Source organism: Anguilla anguilla, chromosome 17 (genome assembly GCF_013347855.1).
Source record: "Anguilla anguilla isolate fAngAng1 chromosome 17, fAngAng1.pri, whole genome shotgun sequence".
Taxonomy (NCBI): Eukaryota; Metazoa; Chordata; class Actinopteri; order Anguilliformes; family Anguillidae; genus Anguilla; species Anguilla anguilla.
Genome location: NC_049217.1, coordinates 12,854,134 through 12,871,150, shown reverse-complemented (window position 1 = coordinate 12,871,150; position 17,017 = coordinate 12,854,134). Strand labels below are relative to the sequence as shown.

General features: G+C 44.0%; 2 protein-coding genes across 2 annotated transcripts; both read right to left on the bottom strand.

Annotated features, from left to right (window-relative positions):
* Positions 1–5,508: 5,508 nt before the first annotated feature.
* On the bottom strand, positions 5,509–9,717 carry LOC118217125 (G-protein coupled receptor family C group 5 member D). The gene is made up of 4 exons (XM_035398938.1): positions 9,535–9,717; positions 6,644–7,880; positions 5,888–5,943; positions 5,509–5,661 (listed from the first exon to the last, which is right to left on the bottom strand). Exons 2-4 carry the CDS (start codon positions 7,791–7,793, stop codon positions 5,569–5,571), a joined length of 1,299 nt encoding a protein of 432 aa, XP_035254829.1. The 5' UTR covers positions 7,794–7,880; positions 9,535–9,717; the 3' UTR covers positions 5,509–5,568.
* Positions 9,718–12,617: 2,900 nt separating this feature from the next.
* LOC118217126 (retinal cone rhodopsin-sensitive cGMP 3',5'-cyclic phosphodiesterase subunit gamma-like) lies at positions 12,618–16,461 on the bottom strand. Its single transcript, XM_035398939.1, has 4 exons — positions 16,324–16,461; positions 14,016–14,173; positions 13,224–13,264; positions 12,618–12,990 (listed from the first exon to the last, which is right to left on the bottom strand). The coding sequence occupies exons 2-4, from the start codon at positions 14,159–14,161 to the stop codon at positions 12,914–12,916; spliced, it is 264 nt and encodes an 87-aa protein (XP_035254830.1). The 5' UTR covers positions 14,162–14,173; positions 16,324–16,461; the 3' UTR covers positions 12,618–12,913.
* Positions 16,462–17,017: the final 556 nt, after the last annotated feature.

Genomic DNA, 17,017 nt, shown 5'->3' with positions numbered 1-17,017 from the left:
TTCTGTTTTCTGCCATTCAGAAAAAACACCCCACATTTTCTAAAACTCAAGCTTAAGAGCTGTGCTGTCGTGGCTCAGAATTACTTTAGGTACTTTAAATTGCCAGTGAAATTGCTTAAAACAAAGTTTGAAAACCGTGCCGGGCAGACCATTTCAGTGTTTTACCATGCTTTGTTGAAAGTACTCAGAAATCTATGGGAGTTTTTTTTTTTTTTTTTTTTTTTACTGGTGTCTAAAGGATTGAAGTATTTGAAACATGTATTTATCCTTTGACCCAGGTGGGCTTGGTAGGTGTGTGGGCAGGGCTACAAAATCCAAAAAAAGAGAGAACTAAAATAAATGTGCTGTAGGCCCTCGAGGCCTGATACAACGTACACGTGTGCGCCCACTGCCCAGAAACCGAAACGCACAGACATTTTGTTGGTCAGGTAGTTGGTTTTTTGTATAATTTATTTTTTGCACATACTAACTTCACATTTAAACCACGGACAGGCAACATGTTGTACCCATCCCACAGGAGTCAAGTCATAAGTTTTCTTCTTGGTTTCTTTTTTATAATTGTAAACGGCATTTGTAGTCTCCATAGGGGTTTCCCATTGAGGCATAGTGCAGGCCTGGTGAATAAGCCTGCTGTTCTCACAGAAGAGGGCCCTGCTGGGGTGAGAAGCTGGAATATGAGTGGTGGAGATAAGGGGAAAACGTACTGGAAGGGTTCCACGTGTCACCGTCTGAAATTAGTTGCACAAGAATATTAAAAAAACCTCTTGGAGGAGCATGCTTTTTGTGGCCTGTTACGTACACTTGATTAAAGGCAGCAAAAAATTATGTTCCAGATGAACTGTCAGCGTTAATATGTAGAACATAGTAACCAATACTAATATGCTAGCACAGTAGCAAGGTGATTCAGCCACAGCTTGCAGTGGGATGTACACATAGCTTGGTTGCCAGATCTCATAAAAAGGTCAATACGTACTCCCAACAATGTCAATGTGAAATATGAAATGTTATCCCTCAAAATTCCCCCCTGGAATTGGCTCATTATTCTTGTGGAAAACAAACCTTGAACCTTAGTGTTTCTTCAAATTTTATGTCAGAAAACAACTTTCTTTCAAGTTTAAACCCATTGACCACAATAAACACATTTTTTGTAGGTTTTTGGACTGGCGGTTCCAACCCGTTGTATTTGCGGAATGTTTTATTGTTTAAAATAAATAAAATTGAAGATAAAACAATACAAACTAATAAAAATAACCAACAATAAAAATAAACAAGACATAAACAAGAATAATTAAATATATGTGTTTATTCACATGAAAAAGTTGCTATTAGTGATTTTCATTTTCAAATGTATATTTTGTTTACAATATAATTGCAGAACAAAAAAGACAGTATAATAAATACTTAGAACTATGGACATGCCATTAACACAAAAGTACTAATATAATTTTTTCCAGTGGCAATCAATCAATGTAAAAATGCCCAAATGTCAAACTTGACATTAAAATGCCAAAATGGCATCCCTGTTGGTGTGGTTACCTCACGGTGCTCAAACAGTACAGCGGCAAACATGGTCATTGCACTGTTCAGCCACAGGGTGGTGGTAGAAATCTATGCCAGAAAAGTTAAAAAAAAAAAAAAAAAAAAAAAAAATCTTATCGGAAAGGTCTAATTCAATTTATCGATTTTCCTGTTGGAAAAATATGATTTCTTTTGCCAAGGTAGTTTAAAACTACCTGTAAAATAGTTAATTGATGTGTATTTTCTTGCTTTATACCACAAATTCCCGAATGCTCTGACCTGCCATTGTAAAGCCAGGAAGTTATCGGCAATTTTTTATGCATCAATAATATCCTTCTCAGGAACTGCTTGAGCCACTAAAAAACATACAATAAAACAATATCTAAAATTTCCAGTGAAACCAGTGGAATCTGTGAGAAAGTGTCAAATAGAAATATCTTTTTTCTTCTATCCTCCAAGTACTACACCAAGTACTACACCAATGTCTGAATGTGTAATACAGCTGCCTTGTAAGTATTGCAGGGAATAAAGATACAAATATATACAGAAATACAAATATACAGACAATAACTGAATGTGGTCTGAGCAGTTATCTTTATTTGAAAAACTGTATTTTCACAATAAAAATGACCAAAAATAGAAAATGAAGCAAATGGAAAAACAAATCACATACATGTGAACGTGGAGAATTTTAGAGCTCCTTTTCAAATTGAAGCTTAGAACTGGTGTATATAACAGCTTCTCTACGTTTTTCTTTAAAAACCAGGAACATGGTTTTGGGATTGATATTGTGGATTTTCTTCTGTGCAGTGATAGCTGAGCGGGGTTGATCTGCAGCGTCTGTGTGAATATTTACTGCAGTCCAGATTGTCGTCTCTGTCAGGTGAGTCCCTTTAGTCGGAGGTTCCTGTGTCCTCATGGGGCCATATGGGGAAGGTCTCTTTTTTTACCTGTCCAGAACACACCTGGTCCCGCCCCTTCCCTACTGCAGCAGTGTACCTTGAGGGCTCCCGAGGGGTTGCCCTTAATGCTGACCTTTCACCTGTGTATTAACCTGGAGCTAGGCACCTGAGCTTTTCAGCACATTGTAATGCATTAAACTGCATTCTTCAGAGTGAACCCTAGGAAAAATACTTGGTTGGACTGCAGTGAGGTTGGAATGTCCTGCCAGACACTTTGAGGCTGCCGCAATATGCACACATACCATTGGAATTATGGAATTGCAGTAAATTACATTTGCATATTATGAAATTGTAAGAATCCCCTCAGACACACCGAACAGTATCTGAGTGGTGAAGGAGCGCGTGTAGTCTTACCTGGAACAACTGGAACGGGATTCGTTTAATGATATCTTGGTTATCTGACTCCCATTTAATGTTTTAACCTTTCCTCTGTGCTAATAGTTTTGCATAGAAGGAGACTAAAAATGATCTGCCAGTAGCGTGGCTCTATACAGATTGCTATCTACATATATCTTGGTTAGACGTGGACATGCCTCTGGCGTGTGTAGCCTGCATAGACACGCCAGAGTTCTATGTGTATGTTAGGACCTTAAAACTGCTACTATACTTGAAATTTACAAGCTAATTTGCAGCTTTAAATGGGTTTATCATGTGTAAGATCTGTGATTGGCTACAGAACTATTTGTGGCCTCTGTAAAACATAACGATCATAATAGAGCTGTTTTATTAATAGTCGACGTTGACTTTAATGACAGAGTAGCAAGTAAGGTACACAACGTAACCATGTTTTATTTCAGTAAAACACAATTACAGCATGCTCTATTTCTAACAACATTCAGTTAAATTAAAGACAGAACAGCATGCTAATAACTTAATAAATTGAGTTTGTAATTTCTTCTGCTTTGTTCAGTTTTCTGTGATTTTTAACAGCCATGGCTGCTCCATGACTTCAGCGAATATTTTTTGTGGCAAAATACCCAGCCTTAGTCATAGGACACCTCACTTGGAGCTGTCGCAGGCAGACCTCAGTCATCCGATCAACAGATTCACGAGTCTGGCTTGTGTGATGTGACTGGAAAAAACGGCTGACTGAATAACTCCCTCCCCAGGTGTCCCTATGACCAATTCTGCACCACTATGCAGGACTCCTGGCCACAGGTGGCACCACTGCTGTCAGGATCTCAGGATTCAAGGTATTAATCTACTAAGGGCCAGATTTACGAAGGAAATAGTCAGAGCAGAAAACATTCACTATATTGTGGCTCTGTTGCGGTCGAGGACACCGACACAAAAAGAAAACTTAAATTTGCAGATCAGGAAATACAGATAATGGTCAACAAGGTACGGCTTCACAACGCAGTATTAATTGCATAGAAATACGACACCAACAGAGATGATAAAAGTTTTCAGTGACATCACATACAAAATTAATTTATTCGGTATAATAAAACAAACAGTGGAAGATGTAAAGAAAAGATGGCATGATGTTAGGCAGCGTACAAAAAAGACAGAATTTTTTTTTAAGACACAGGTGGTGGTCCAACTAAAGAAAGAATAGTACAATAGAACAACAGGTGGAATATTCCGGCAAAATGAGAAAGTCGGGGAGTGGAAGGGCGAGACATGGATGAACTAGTGATGGGAGAAGGCCTGAAGGTAAAACTGTTTTACCTTCAGTGTCTGAACACAATTAATTATATACCCTATTTGAACGCGTTTGCAGAACAGTAATTATAATTCTTTAAATTTAGAGCTCCTTTATGCTGGCTAATGACTTCAATAGAAGTCATGCACACTTTCAATAATGCATGAGCATATTTAACTATGCAATAGAAGGAAAGTTGCAGATTGACCCATTGCCACCATTCAGTAAATCCGATAGATAGTAGATATTGCAACCAGTCCTTTCATAAATCTGGCCTGAAGTGTCTTTTTTGTACACTGACCATTTTTTTGTTGGTTTTAACATCAGCTCAACTCATAATGATCTATTTTACAGATCAAGAAAACATTGTTACACGTGCTTAAATACATCAGTCAAATTAAAGGTTGAAGCGCAATGTGGATAGATTGAATCTGGGCTGGCAGCAGTTTGTGCAATGTAGAGGCATGCCTATATACAACTATGTGCATTAGTGCAGACTGCTGTGCATGCATAATGATACTATGAGCGCAGCGCAGACAGGTATGCATATGTACATGTGTGCATGCATAATTCAGACAGATAAATACGCATAAAGGTGTGTGTTTTCACACTGCAGACAGATATGTCACCTTTGGTATAACAAAACATGTTAAACTGGGCAGTTTTTGCTGAAACACATTCTTCCACTTTAAACAGAGAGTGATGAACACACCGCCACCTAGTGTTACTGCCTGGAAGAGCGCTGCACAGACACAGCGGCAGACCAAAAGGTTCCGAACGCAGAATGTGAGCGTGTTCAATGGGAATGTGTTTCCGTGTCTGTCCATTTGGCATTCTGTACAGTATTAAAATACAATTATGTATGAACTACTGCTGCCGCTTTATAGTGATATCTAAGTACGGTATGCATCCCTATGTACAGTACATAAGGGTGAATGTGAGTTTGTGTGTGTGTGTGTGCGTGTGTGTGTGTGTGTGTGTGTGTGTGCATGTGTGTGTGCGTGTGTGCGCGTGCGTGTGTGTGTTTGTGTGCGTGTGTGTTTGTGTGCGTGTGTGTGCGTGTGTGTGCGTGTGTGTGCGTGTGTGTGTGTGTGTGTGTGTGTGTGTGTGCGTGGGTATGTGTGTGTGTGTGTGTGTGTGTGTGTGTGCGTGTGTGTGTGCGTGTGTGTGCGTGGGTGTGTGTGTGTGTGTGTGTGTGTGTGTGTGTGTGTGTGTGTGTGTGTGTGTGTGCGTGTGTGTGCGTGGGTGTGTGTGTGTGTGTGTGTGTGTGTGTGTGTGCGTGTGTGTGCGTGGGTGTGTGCGTGGGTGTGTGTGTGTGTGTGTGTGTGTGTGTGTGTGCGTGTGTGTGTGTGTGTGTGTGTGTGCGTGGGTGTGTGTGTGTGTGTGTGTGCGTGTGTGTGTGTGTGTGTGTGCGTGTGTGTGCGTGCGTGTTTTTGTGCAGTTTTACAGCGGGTGACCGTAGTATTCATCATAGGGCTCATTGATGTTGGCGGTTTGAGCGCGAGGGATGGTGTAATCCTTATCAGGGTCTATTTCCTGAAACATGAGCACATCCATTGTTAACACATAATATCACCTCAAACACAATTCTCGCATATCGACACAGTATTCGCGTACCTGATTTGTTTTTTTATGTAATTGTGAAAATGGTCATCACTTTGTAAAAATGTATGCTGGAATGATCTTCATTGGTAAACATCCTCAGAATGGCCAGTTATTGGCTAAATTATGATAAAAATGGCGTTATTGCTTTGATACTTACTGCCATGGAGAAGCCAGACTCATAAGGTGACCGCAGAACAGGTTCCTGCCCTTTACCTGAGAAACACACACAGGTAAGACACACACACACATTTCCTCACAGTAACTCTGAGCAGTCAGTCAGCTGGGGAGTGGTGGGTGGCTGAAGCAACATGGGTTATGTGCTTGCTTTGATATGTCGCAGTCAGGCTTGGTTACAGTACCACACACACACACACACGCACACACACTCACACACGGCTGAATGCTGACTGATGAAACACACTATGCAACTCCGCTGCTGTGCCCCACCCAGGACTTGACCCCGCACCCTTCCCCACTGTGAGTGCGGTTAGCGGGATGGCCGGTGGGTGTGCCTCTGTGGAATTGCATTGCAGGTTATTTACGTGTCTGACTCGCCTCCATTTACAACGAGCGTTTCACCCAGACGGGAGAATTACCAGCACAGTGGTGGAACATGCGTAGAATTCAAACCTGAGACCTTATGGTTGCCATAACCGGTCCCTAGATTCATAGTGTATCTTCCTTAGTCAAGCCATAGATACGCAACACACTCACCTTGGTCACATTCCATATACACTCTATGGTCATGAAACACACCTTCCTAAGCCCCGCCCAATTGGACATACACCACACCCTCATTAACCACACCCAATTAGACACACACCACTCCCTCCTTAGCCACACCCCATCAGACTCACACCACGCCCTTCTTAGCCCCGCCCCATCAGACCCGCCCCGCGCTCCCTGGCCTTACCCCTGTCCTGCGTGTCGTTCTGGAAGGTTCCGTTATCGCGGCCCTGCTTGGCTGCTCCCAGGCTGCCGATGCCGCTGGTGGGGCTGGTCCAGCCGGCGAAGTCCAGCGGGCCCTCCTTCAGCCAGGCCTCGCCCCGGCACAGGAAGGCCAGCTGGGGCAGGGCGTGGCACAGCAGCAGCGCCCAGCCGTTGGACACCAGCGCCACGCTCAGCACCGGGTCGTCCCACAGCGGCCGGCGGCCCATGGCCGGGTTGCCGCGGGTCAGCAGCGCGATCCACACCACCCAGATGCAGGCGGAGAGCAGGGCGGCCAGGAAGAGGAGGGCGGCCTGCCAGCGGGCGTGGCCCTGCGAGGTGCCGGCGTAGCCGTAGCCGTAGCCGCAGCAGGACCGGCAGAGGCTCCACAGGGAGAAGAGGAGCGCCGCGGCCAGCAGGCACAGCACGTAGATGAGCAGCATGGCGAACTCGGCCTGGCTGTAGGCGCAGGGCAGCCCGTCCCGCACCAGCACCGTGATCAGCCACTCCGTCGCCACGATCACCTGCACGGCGCTCAGCGCCAGCGCCGCCAGCGGCTCGCCCCAGCCGCGCACCGCCGCGAAGCCCAGCAGGGCCGCCGAGCGGGCCAGGAGCGCCGAGAAGCAGAGCGCGAACAGGACGCCGAACAGGAAGACGCGCGTGGGGCAGGTCCGCGGCGTCAGCCGAATCACCGTGGCGAAGGTCAGCCCGAACAGCCCGGCCACGCCCACCAGGAAGAGCAGCTGCGTGACCACGCCCGCCCCGATCCCCCTGCGACGGCGCGGCGGGAGGCACGCCCACATCGCCCAGGCGACCAGCCCCAGCGCCAGCCCCGCCGTCACCAGGAAGCCCAGAGTGGCCAGCGCCTCCACCACGATGCCCCACGCCGCCTGCCGGTCACACAGGTAGGAGTACACCGGGTCCAGCCCGGGCCCGCAGCCCGGAGCCGGGCTCTGTGATGTCACGTTCCCCTGTGATGCCGCTTTGTTCTTGGAGCCATCGGCCAGGCTGGAGTCGTTGGTGTTAGCAGCCTGGCTAGCACTGGGGTGAGCAACGAGGAGGAGGAAGAGCAGGAGGAAGAACGTGCGGGATACGAGTGCAAATGAACTCATTCCTGTCTGTGCGATCCCGCTCATTTTGATGAGCTACTTTCTCTGAGGAAGAAGATTTATCCACCTCTCTTTTTCTTCTTCTTCTTCCTTTCCTTGTCTCTCCTCAGTACTCTGGAAGAGAGATGAGCGGTGTTGAGTTGTGCCACAGGTTTCTGTCTCGTTTCTGGCCCTGTGTGACAGTGTACCCTTGTGTGCCATACCATAATCACTCTGCTCCTGGATGGCCACGCCATCTACCGGTGTTCTCCCCTGCCACGGTGTTCATAAACACCTGATTCACCTAATCATTGTTTTGGTGAACCGTACCAGATTGCCTCCCAAGTTATAAGAATGTTACTTGTTTTTTTTAAACTGAAATAGAAAACCTGCTTGATTTTATTCATCAAGGACTGGAGGTCCTCAGATTATAAGAGATTTTGTATTGACTTTGTATCTTATCGACAATCTTTTTCAAAATAACTATTGATAAGATGTGTGTGTAAGAGAGAGAGAGAGGCAGAGAGAGAGAGAGGCAGAAAGTAGAAGGAGTGTGAAAGCATGCCGTTGGGACAGTGAACAGCCTGGGAGGGATGGAACATGTAAGGTATGAACCATCGATTTTAAAGAGACAGCTTTCTGTCATCCGTGATTCATGATCCTGATGGTTTTTTTAACTGCTTCAAAATGGGTAAACACCTGGAACTACAGGTGATTCAAACTCCCATAATATCAGTGGCTCCAAATAAGTATTTAACCTGAGCACTTGAAGGACAACAGAAGTGTCCACAGATTCTTGGTTGCCATGGTAACCAGAGGCGGGAGAAATAGAAACATCCAGAGTGACGGGATGAAACAAGGAAGAGTGTGATGAGGGGGAAGAGAAATGACAGAGTGACTGGGACTGAGAGAGAGATAGAGAGAGTGGGGAGGAAAAGTGAGAGGGAAAGATCTATGCTCCTGATAATTGATCAGCACTTCCTCCCACCCCAAAAGAGTGTCCTTGTTTTAAAGGCTGAGAAGTAATGTTGACATTTTGACTCTTATCGTATAATAAATATGGCCCCGCTCCATGACAAATCCATGTGCACACCCATTTTCAAAATGGTTTACATTTTCAGGTCATGTGTCTTCAGGTCATATATCATGGTGCCGTATTTTTGAAAGAATATACAGTTCACTGGCCAGTTTAAAAGAATAAAACTTGAGTTTTGCTCAATTAAATATTGCTTACAAAGCTTCAAAATGGGTTTAGTTTGGCAGTCATCATTACGTATGTTAAGTACACGTGGCAAACGAGTAGGAATCCAAGGCAATCTTAATGGTAAAGTTAAAAGCCTTTCTTGAAACGTGGCAAGAAAAATTTAAACGCGCTGATTCTACAAACGCGGCCTCGCGCGACCTTCATTGCTCCGTTGCTTACAAAACTCGTTTGACACAGAAACAGCCCATATCAGTCCACCCCACAGCTACTTCTACGAGGGTTTCTGAAAACTAGCCCTCTGGCCAAATGTGTGGAGAAGTAGTTTTGGGACCACACCACTCTCTATCAGTAACCATCACATATGTGTCTGCTGGTGTACAGAACAGGAATGCTACAATTCACCAGCAATAACAACAAGGACTTTTATTTTGAAAACTGAGCAAGTTTAAGGAGAGAAACGGTCACTGACACAAACTCTGTACAGTGCTGTTCACAGGTTTCAGCACAGTTAACTCAAGTCTGCCTGCAAACCTGTCCACCTTCTGCTGCTCAATCCTCCAGGAAACCATTTAACCACAGACTTACCTTTATTTCCCAGAGTTTCTCCTGATTTCATATGATGAGTCCACTGACTGAGTGCCGTTATTATAATCTCCACTTGGGTAGCGGCTGTTGGGTAGTAGGTTAAATGAATGTTGATGTATCGGTAGTTTTGTTTTTGCTCTGTGTTCTGTGTTCACAGTTCCTGGGGAATGCATGCCTGTTTTTTTTCAGCCCAGTCAGGAGAGGAGTGGAAGGGAGGGGTATAAGGAACTAAGGAAAGAGGGAGGGAGGGAGGGAGGGAGGGAGAGAGATAAAGGGAAGGACGGGGATTGTTTTTATGATTCCCCAAATTTACATTGACGCCTGAAGAGCGTGTGTGGGCCTGCCTCCACAGCTGTGAGTGGCAAGGGTAGGGAGGGCGTGGTTTACTGAAGGCCCGCCCCTACAGAGCAGAGAGGGTGTGGCTCACTTGCCTCAGACTGTGGGACAGCCACTGACTGACCCTCCCAAGGTCTAGAGCACACTCACACTCAATCACTCACACAGACTGACTCGAACACTGACACCCATGCCCGTACTGGAACACCGTTAAAAGCTTCCCTTGAGCCTTGTTTTAGAGCTTAATTCACACTGACCCGAATTCTAGAATACAACATTAGGACATGTGGTTGATTACCTTGTTGCTATGGTAATGAAGAACGGCGGATGGAAAATTGAATAATGAATGTGACTCATGATACTGTCGCCCAAGGTAAAGGATTACCTGCACAATGTATTGCAGCACACTGCAACCACAGCCTGCCTGTGCAAGCAGCGGTGTGAGGCCCTGACGTCAGGGGAGGGGAATGCCTCTCTTCATGTCTGTACACACAACTGTGGCTCAGGCCCCAGGCTGGGTACTTACACACCCCTGCGCATACAGAGACAGAGAGACAGAGACAGAGAGAGAGAGAAAGAAAGAGAGAGAGAGAGAGAATGGGAGAGAGAGGGAAATAGAAAGTGGAGAGAGAAAGGGAGTGGGAGAGACAGAAACTGGGATTGTGAGAAAGAGAGAGAGAAGGAAGATTGTCTACCCCTTGATGAATCGATTCGAAGACCACAGATAACACCCTTACTTATTTAAGCCTGCTTACTGTTACCAGGTACCGAGAAAGAGACCGATAGAGAAAGTGAGAGAGAGAAGAAGGGAGAGAGAGAGAAAGATGGAGGGGAAGATAAAGAGAGAGAAGGATAGACAGGCAAGGGGAAAGAGAATCCTGATAGATAAATAAACATAGAGAAAGGGAGGGGAGTGACAAAGACAGACCTTTGGGAAGAATGGAGATTGGCAATCACACCATACTGTTAACAGTGTGGAGTCTAGAGTAGTGGGTCTTCATTCATCTCTTAATTGATCTATTTGTTTATAATATTTTCACTGTAATACAGTTAACTGTATGACGGAGTGTAGCACAGTGGGTAAGGAACTGGGCTTGTAACCGAAAGGTCGCAGATTCGATTCCCGGGTAAGGACACTGCCGTTGTACCCTTGAGCAAGGTACTTAACCGGAATTGCTTCAGTATATATCCAGCTGTATAAATGGATACAATGTAAAATGCTATGTAAAAGTTGTGTAAGTCGCTCTGGATAAGAGCATCGGCTAAATGCCTGTAATGTAATGTAATGTAATTGAAGTGCTCAGCCATATTGTCGGCCATGAGGACAGCATTCTCTCTGGCAGACCTGCGTTCCCCAGCCAGCCTCCGCTCTCAACTTCACACACCCAGCAATATATACATGTTCAACAAGCAGCCTGCCTTTACTGGAAAACTAATATATGTGCAAGAAAATCTACAAAACAAGTACATCATACATGAATGTTGTAAATGTTAAAAAATAAACAGCTAATGCCACTATCACACATGTAATGCTGTTCTAAAATGCAAATATTAATATGTAACTCACGAAAAAAAACTTATGTAAATACAGTAGCTTACACATTTTGTAGTATACGCCATTATAATCCCAATATTTGAAGGTTTCATCAAACATGTTTATCAAACATTCACTTGTATTGCTTTGTAAAAAGGAGGGAACAAGAAAACAAACTAAAAGAGACAACTAAATTTGAAATATTCATGTTTTGTTGTGGATTTGAAAAAGACAAGACAAGTTAATTCTGGTGATGGCTGACCGCTGTTTTTTTTCTTTAAGAACACAGGACTTTTGCTGTATTAGTAATGACTAATGTTCAGGTTTGGCTCTCCACCTGGCCTGCCTGCTATGTTTTCCCCTGTCTACTACCACCATGGCTTAATTGTTGAATGTGACACATTAATACTCCCTATTAAACACTGTCAGTTCTTCTGAATAAGACTGTTGGTAAAATGAACGAACGAATGAGCGAATAAACACTGAAGAAGCCATTTTCAGATGGCTCTCACCATGAGCCAGCCTACGCAGGTAGCGGGATTTAAAGAGACACCCTTTTTCAAAAGTCACCGAGAAAGAAAGAATGAAAAAAATTTAGATATTTACAAAATGACCTTTAATTGGCTCTATAGATAGATAAATGCACAAGGACATTCACATTTAATAATATAAACGTGCGCTTGGTTATTATTGTACATAATATATGTATAATAAGCTGCAGCATTTGCTGTAGAGTAATAATGAGAGGAAGAAGACAGATTTTCCTTTGTACATTCTCACATTTTCAGTCTTTATAAAATCCAGCTCATCATTTCTTTGATGAGCTCCCAGTCCTCTCTCTCTGTGTTTCACAGTGCACAGGAACAAAACTTTTCAGGTGGAAAGGGAGTTTGGGGTGAGGAAGGGGGTGGAGTAAAAAAAACAAAATATATAAAAAAAACAAATATAACGGAAAAGAAACTATTTGCTTTGCAAATGAGGACTGAAGCTTTATTAACATTTTCTTATGTCTCTATGAGCAAATACAGGCCAGTATCACACTGACGTAATTAGCTGTGCTGTAGATGAAAGCCATTTAAATTTTTGGTACATTGCTCTAATTACTTAAATGGTAGCATGTATTTCTATTCATTCATCTTTGGCTATATTTCAGCATGAGGGAGTAAGTAAGTGAGTGAGGGAGGGAGGGAGGGAGGGAAGGGGCGGGGGGTGGGTGTGTGTGGAGAGCAGTCGCAGGTGTGTGTGGTAGCCTATATCGCTGGTTTCTATGTGGGGTCGCCTTAACACTGTTCCATTTAGCAACACTGCGGTTGCCTGAAGCATTACTGTGGAGAGGTGGGATAGCCAGCTACACGCCCGGGAACCTCAGGATGGGACAGCGCAGAGCTGTGAGAGGAAGCGACGCCAGGCGGGCACAGACCGGAGGTCAGAGTTCAGAGGTGAGAGGTCAGAGCAGGAGGAGCAAAGTGGGCAGAGGGAGGAAAGCAGAAGACCTGAAGGGGGAGGGTCTTAGATGATGCCATATTTGGCCAAGTCGCTGAGTTCCATGTCGCCAAAGGCCTCCCATGGGCAAACCACAGTGATGTCTGAGGGGGAATGAGAGAGAGAGAGAATTACCACCAGAAACCAGACATCTATGAAATTCATAGAGATCAGTTAGTAATTGACAAACTGCAATGTGTCATGTTACACATAAGGGTGGGGTGGGGGTATTACAGCCTGTTATTTATTGTAAAAAGTGTATCATGTTCACAACAGCCACAGTAGTGATATTGTGGATAGGATAAGATTATAGAACAGATGAAGTTGTAATAGTTACCTGTGCCAAGGCCCTCCATTCCAGGAATGTCATCACCAAATCTGAGTGCAAGAAAGAGAGTTGACATTAATCCAGATAAATACTGTGTACTTTTCCATTGTTATGATCTCTGCTCAGAGCATCTACGGAGTTCTTCTCCATAGCATCACACTGCCCCCTGCAGGGCCATGAATTCTGATCTGAGAGTAGTCGCATGGCCACAGATCAGGTATGTACCCGATCTAGATTCACATGAAAATGGCCCATATCTGATATGAAACGGTCAGATATTTGTGTTCACACAGTTCAGATCAGATCTTTGTCTCTGTTTGGGCCACTTCAGCCTGTAATGTGAACATAGCGTAAGTGTGGATGTTTTGCATCAAGAATGAAGAAGGTTGTCATCTTAGTTGTAATATCCAGTCGGATGTACTGTTCTTGATCTCTTTAAAGGTAAGGGTTTTGTGATCCAATTCAATTTCACCAGCTTCTCCAAAAACAGAACAGGAGGGCCTAAAGAATGTTTCAAATTCAAAATTCAAGTCGTCAAGTTCATATTTCACAGTATGTAATCTGATCATAACAATCCCCCAAGCCAGTTATTCGTTCAGTGAAATATACAACCAAACAAATAACCGTGTTTGTGTGAGTGAATTTGTGTGTGTGTATGTGTGAGTTTGTATGTATGTGTATATGTGTGTGTGTGTGTGTGTGTGAGTCTGTTTGTGTATGTGAGTGTGTATGTGAGTGTGTGTGTGTGTGTGTGTGTGTGTAGGTGTGTGAGTGTGTGTGTGTGTGCGTCTGAGCGCTCACCCTTTCTGTCCAGGTTTAGGAGCCTTGCTCTTGAATGTACGGGTCTGCCTCTGCTTGAATTTGGGGGGTCCCTTCTTAGGGGTGGTGGGTCCTCCACTGCCAGCGGGGGCAGCGAGTGCACTTCCTGCTGGAGGCGCAGAGTTCATCTTTGCGGATCACTGAGAAAGAAGAGAGTTCATGGGGTTACAGACAAGATTCATCTGTGTGTTCATTTTTAGATTCAAAGCACCTCATGGACCTGGCTTGTAACTCACTCACTCACTCACTCACTCACATTTAGCAGGCTGATGATTCTCCACAAGGGAGAGCTATTAGCACTCAATTAGTTGAAACTTTGTGGTGCCATATCAATGAAATAGTGCCTTTTTTCACCTCATGATTACAGTTTTTTAAATCTACATCCATCCTTCCTCCTCTCTTCCTTTTACTTTCTCCTATTTTCATCATCCTTCTTTCTGTTAGCCTGTGCCTGTCAAGCTCATTGTCTCTGTTCTGTCCCCTTCTCTTCCTCCCTCCCTCTCTCTGTTAATCTATTCAGATTTTATAGGATTAGACAAATACAGAGATTAGCCCTAATTCCTCTCAGTTCCTTATTAAATGAACTGTCATTTCTAATCCCAGGTTAATGTCAGATGTCCTGTCTCTAGGTATAACCCACGCATGTACTGTGGCATCAGCGCACACAGACACTAAGTACATCTAATCTGGCTGGACTGGTTTTCTGCAGACTATGATCCAGTGGCAGGAAATGCCATGCCAACCCTTCTACTGTTTCTCTCATCCATCCCTCCTTCCTTCCTTCCCCCCTTCCTTTGTATTCTGCATCTGGAAACACTCCTTTTATCTTCCTTACATGCAAATACTTAGCCCCACCTTTTCACTTCTCAGGTTTTTAGTATTTCCCTGTTTCTAATTGAAATCTTGCCTGGATGATCAATTGATCAATTGATTAATTCATTTTTTTGCAAAACTGGCAGCTGATGTATTTCCACTGTACAACTGAAGTTTCAATAAGTTACTATTTCAGTGAGTGGAGTGACATGGTGTTAAAGCTCCTGTACTTGAGTGGCATAGCTATGGCAGTAACTCACAATTCTGTGAGCCGTTTCTTCTGGTGAAACGGATCGAGCTTCATGCAACTTTGCTTCCTTGGTAGCCCCCTTGCCTCAATCCTGTCTTCCAATCCACCCCTCCCTCCATCCCTTCTGGGGGTTTTTGCCTTGTTCCTCTGCCCCCGTAGTAACTGACTCCTTAATCCCTCGCTTTTCTCGTAATCCCTGAGCTCGTTAAGATCGTTAAGCTAATTAAGCTCATAAAGTTGATTGAGGAGTTAGAAGTCAGAGCAGATGGGTTGGTTGCATAATGGAAAATCAGGTAGCCTGGTATTAAGCCCCTGGGCTGTGGGGACAGGGATTAGTGACAGGGGTTAGTGCCCCTCTTAAAATCCTTTGTTCAGATACGAGGGGAGGCATCTGCTGTCGAGGCTTCTCAGTGTCTGTCCTTTTGGAGGTCACTCTTTAATCTAACACAAATTTTTTTTGCTAGCTAGAAAAATGCAAATAAATACTGAGGGAAAAATACTGAAACACAGGTAGATATTAATAGATACAAAAATACTGTTTAATAGTTCTAACAATTCCTGGCAGATAGAGCTTGAAGCTGGCCAATACTGATAAAATACTGAGTTTAAAAATACTTTGCAATGTGCTTTATGAAGTTTGGCTTTTTAAAACATAATTGGCAAACAAAGAATCCAAACAGAAAACAAGTAATAATCCTTCCCTCACAGAGTGAAATTATTTTTAAAGCATTGATTTATAAATGTGACTTGTAAATTCTGTTTTGAAATCTGGCTTTTTAAAATATAATTGGCAAACAATTCAAACAGAAAACATGTAATAAACCTTCCCTCTCAGGGTGAAATTATTTTTAAAGCATTGATTTAAAAATGTCACTTGTAAATTCAATTCTTTCAATTTGAATTCGTGTCAGATTCAAATATTTCAATTCACAGCCAAGTACAAGTTGCTGACGCCAAACACTCAAATTGTAATACATAAACATACCCGCTTACTACATTAACTGTAACAATGAGAATTACCGTTAATGAGTTATAACATGCTTATCAGATACCTTTCTGGTAACAACATAAAAGCCCTAAACTCCGCACGACTGCCTGGTAATTGAGTGTTGTTATTATAGTAGTCCATCAGCAACAGCAGACAGAGCACTAGTACAGCCAGTACCATCAGCTCAATCCATGTCTGAGTCTCTGTGCAGCTCCAAAGAGCTGAAGCTTTTCTCTTACCTGTCCTGCAGTAGGATATATTTCTATATCCCTTCTGTCTCCCTCTCTCCTTGCGCAGTCCGAAGAAAACAGGCGAGTTCTGAAAACGGGCCTTTCAGCTTGGCCAAACCTTTAATACTGCCCCCAGCTTAATCCCCTATCCCGTCTCCTCCAATCACGTTCACCTTCAAGTTCAGCACTGTCTGTGTTCTAACCCCCCCCCCCCACACACACGGGTGCAGAGGCAGGGCTGCAGAAAGTGGGGGTGTTTTAATGGATTTAACGCCGTGTGCTTACTGTGGCAGGGAACATCGGCTATCGGTTGTGGGGTGCGTCATTGCGTGCCACGAGCGTCGTTCAATCTGATTTCGGTTTTGGTGGATGCACCTGAAGCAGAGGGGTCAGGCCTGAGATTACAGCCCTGACCTTGCCCTGCTGGTCCTCATTTATTTTAGGTTCTGTAGCGGCGCTGTAGTTCTGTGTTGATTTGAGTGTTTGGCTTTCAACGAGTAACAGAAATTGTGTTTTTAATTTGTTACAATAGGCTACTCTTACGGACTAAGTGCATGATGTAAATTAGACACAATCTGGGCACTGGCGTGAGGCTGAAATGAATATTCTTCTTCTTCTTCTTCTTTTTCTTCTTCTGACTGTTGTTGTTGTGCATGTCCAAGGAACTGTTAGACCAAAGGCAGAGGGCACACGTGATTCACTT

Bases quoted from the DNA above. Each gene is read 5' to 3' on its own strand.
- LOC118217125 (XM_035398938.1), bottom strand. From the start codon at position 7,793: ATGAGCGGGATCGCACAGACAGGAATGAGTTCATTTGCACTCGTATCC. The intron at 5,944-6,643 runs GTAAGGCCAGGG...TGTGTTTCTCAG, and splicing joins GAACGACACGCAGGACAGGG to GTAAAGGGCAGGAACCTGTT. The intron at 5,662-5,887 runs GTAAGTATCAAA...CTCATGTTTCAG, and splicing joins AGTCTGGCTTCTCCATGGCA to GAAATAGACCCTGATAAGGA.
- LOC118217126 (XM_035398939.1), bottom strand. From the start codon at position 14,161: ATGAACTCTGCGCCTCCAGCAGGAAGTGCACTCGCTGCCCCCGCTGGC. The intron at 13,265-14,015 runs GTGAGCGCTCAG...TCTTGCACTCAG, and splicing joins CCTAAACCTGGACAGAAAGG to ATTTGGTGATGACATTCCTG. The intron at 12,991-13,223 runs GTAACTATTACA...ATTCCCCCTCAG, and splicing joins AATGGAGGGCCTTGGCACAG to ACATCACTGTGGTTTGCCCA.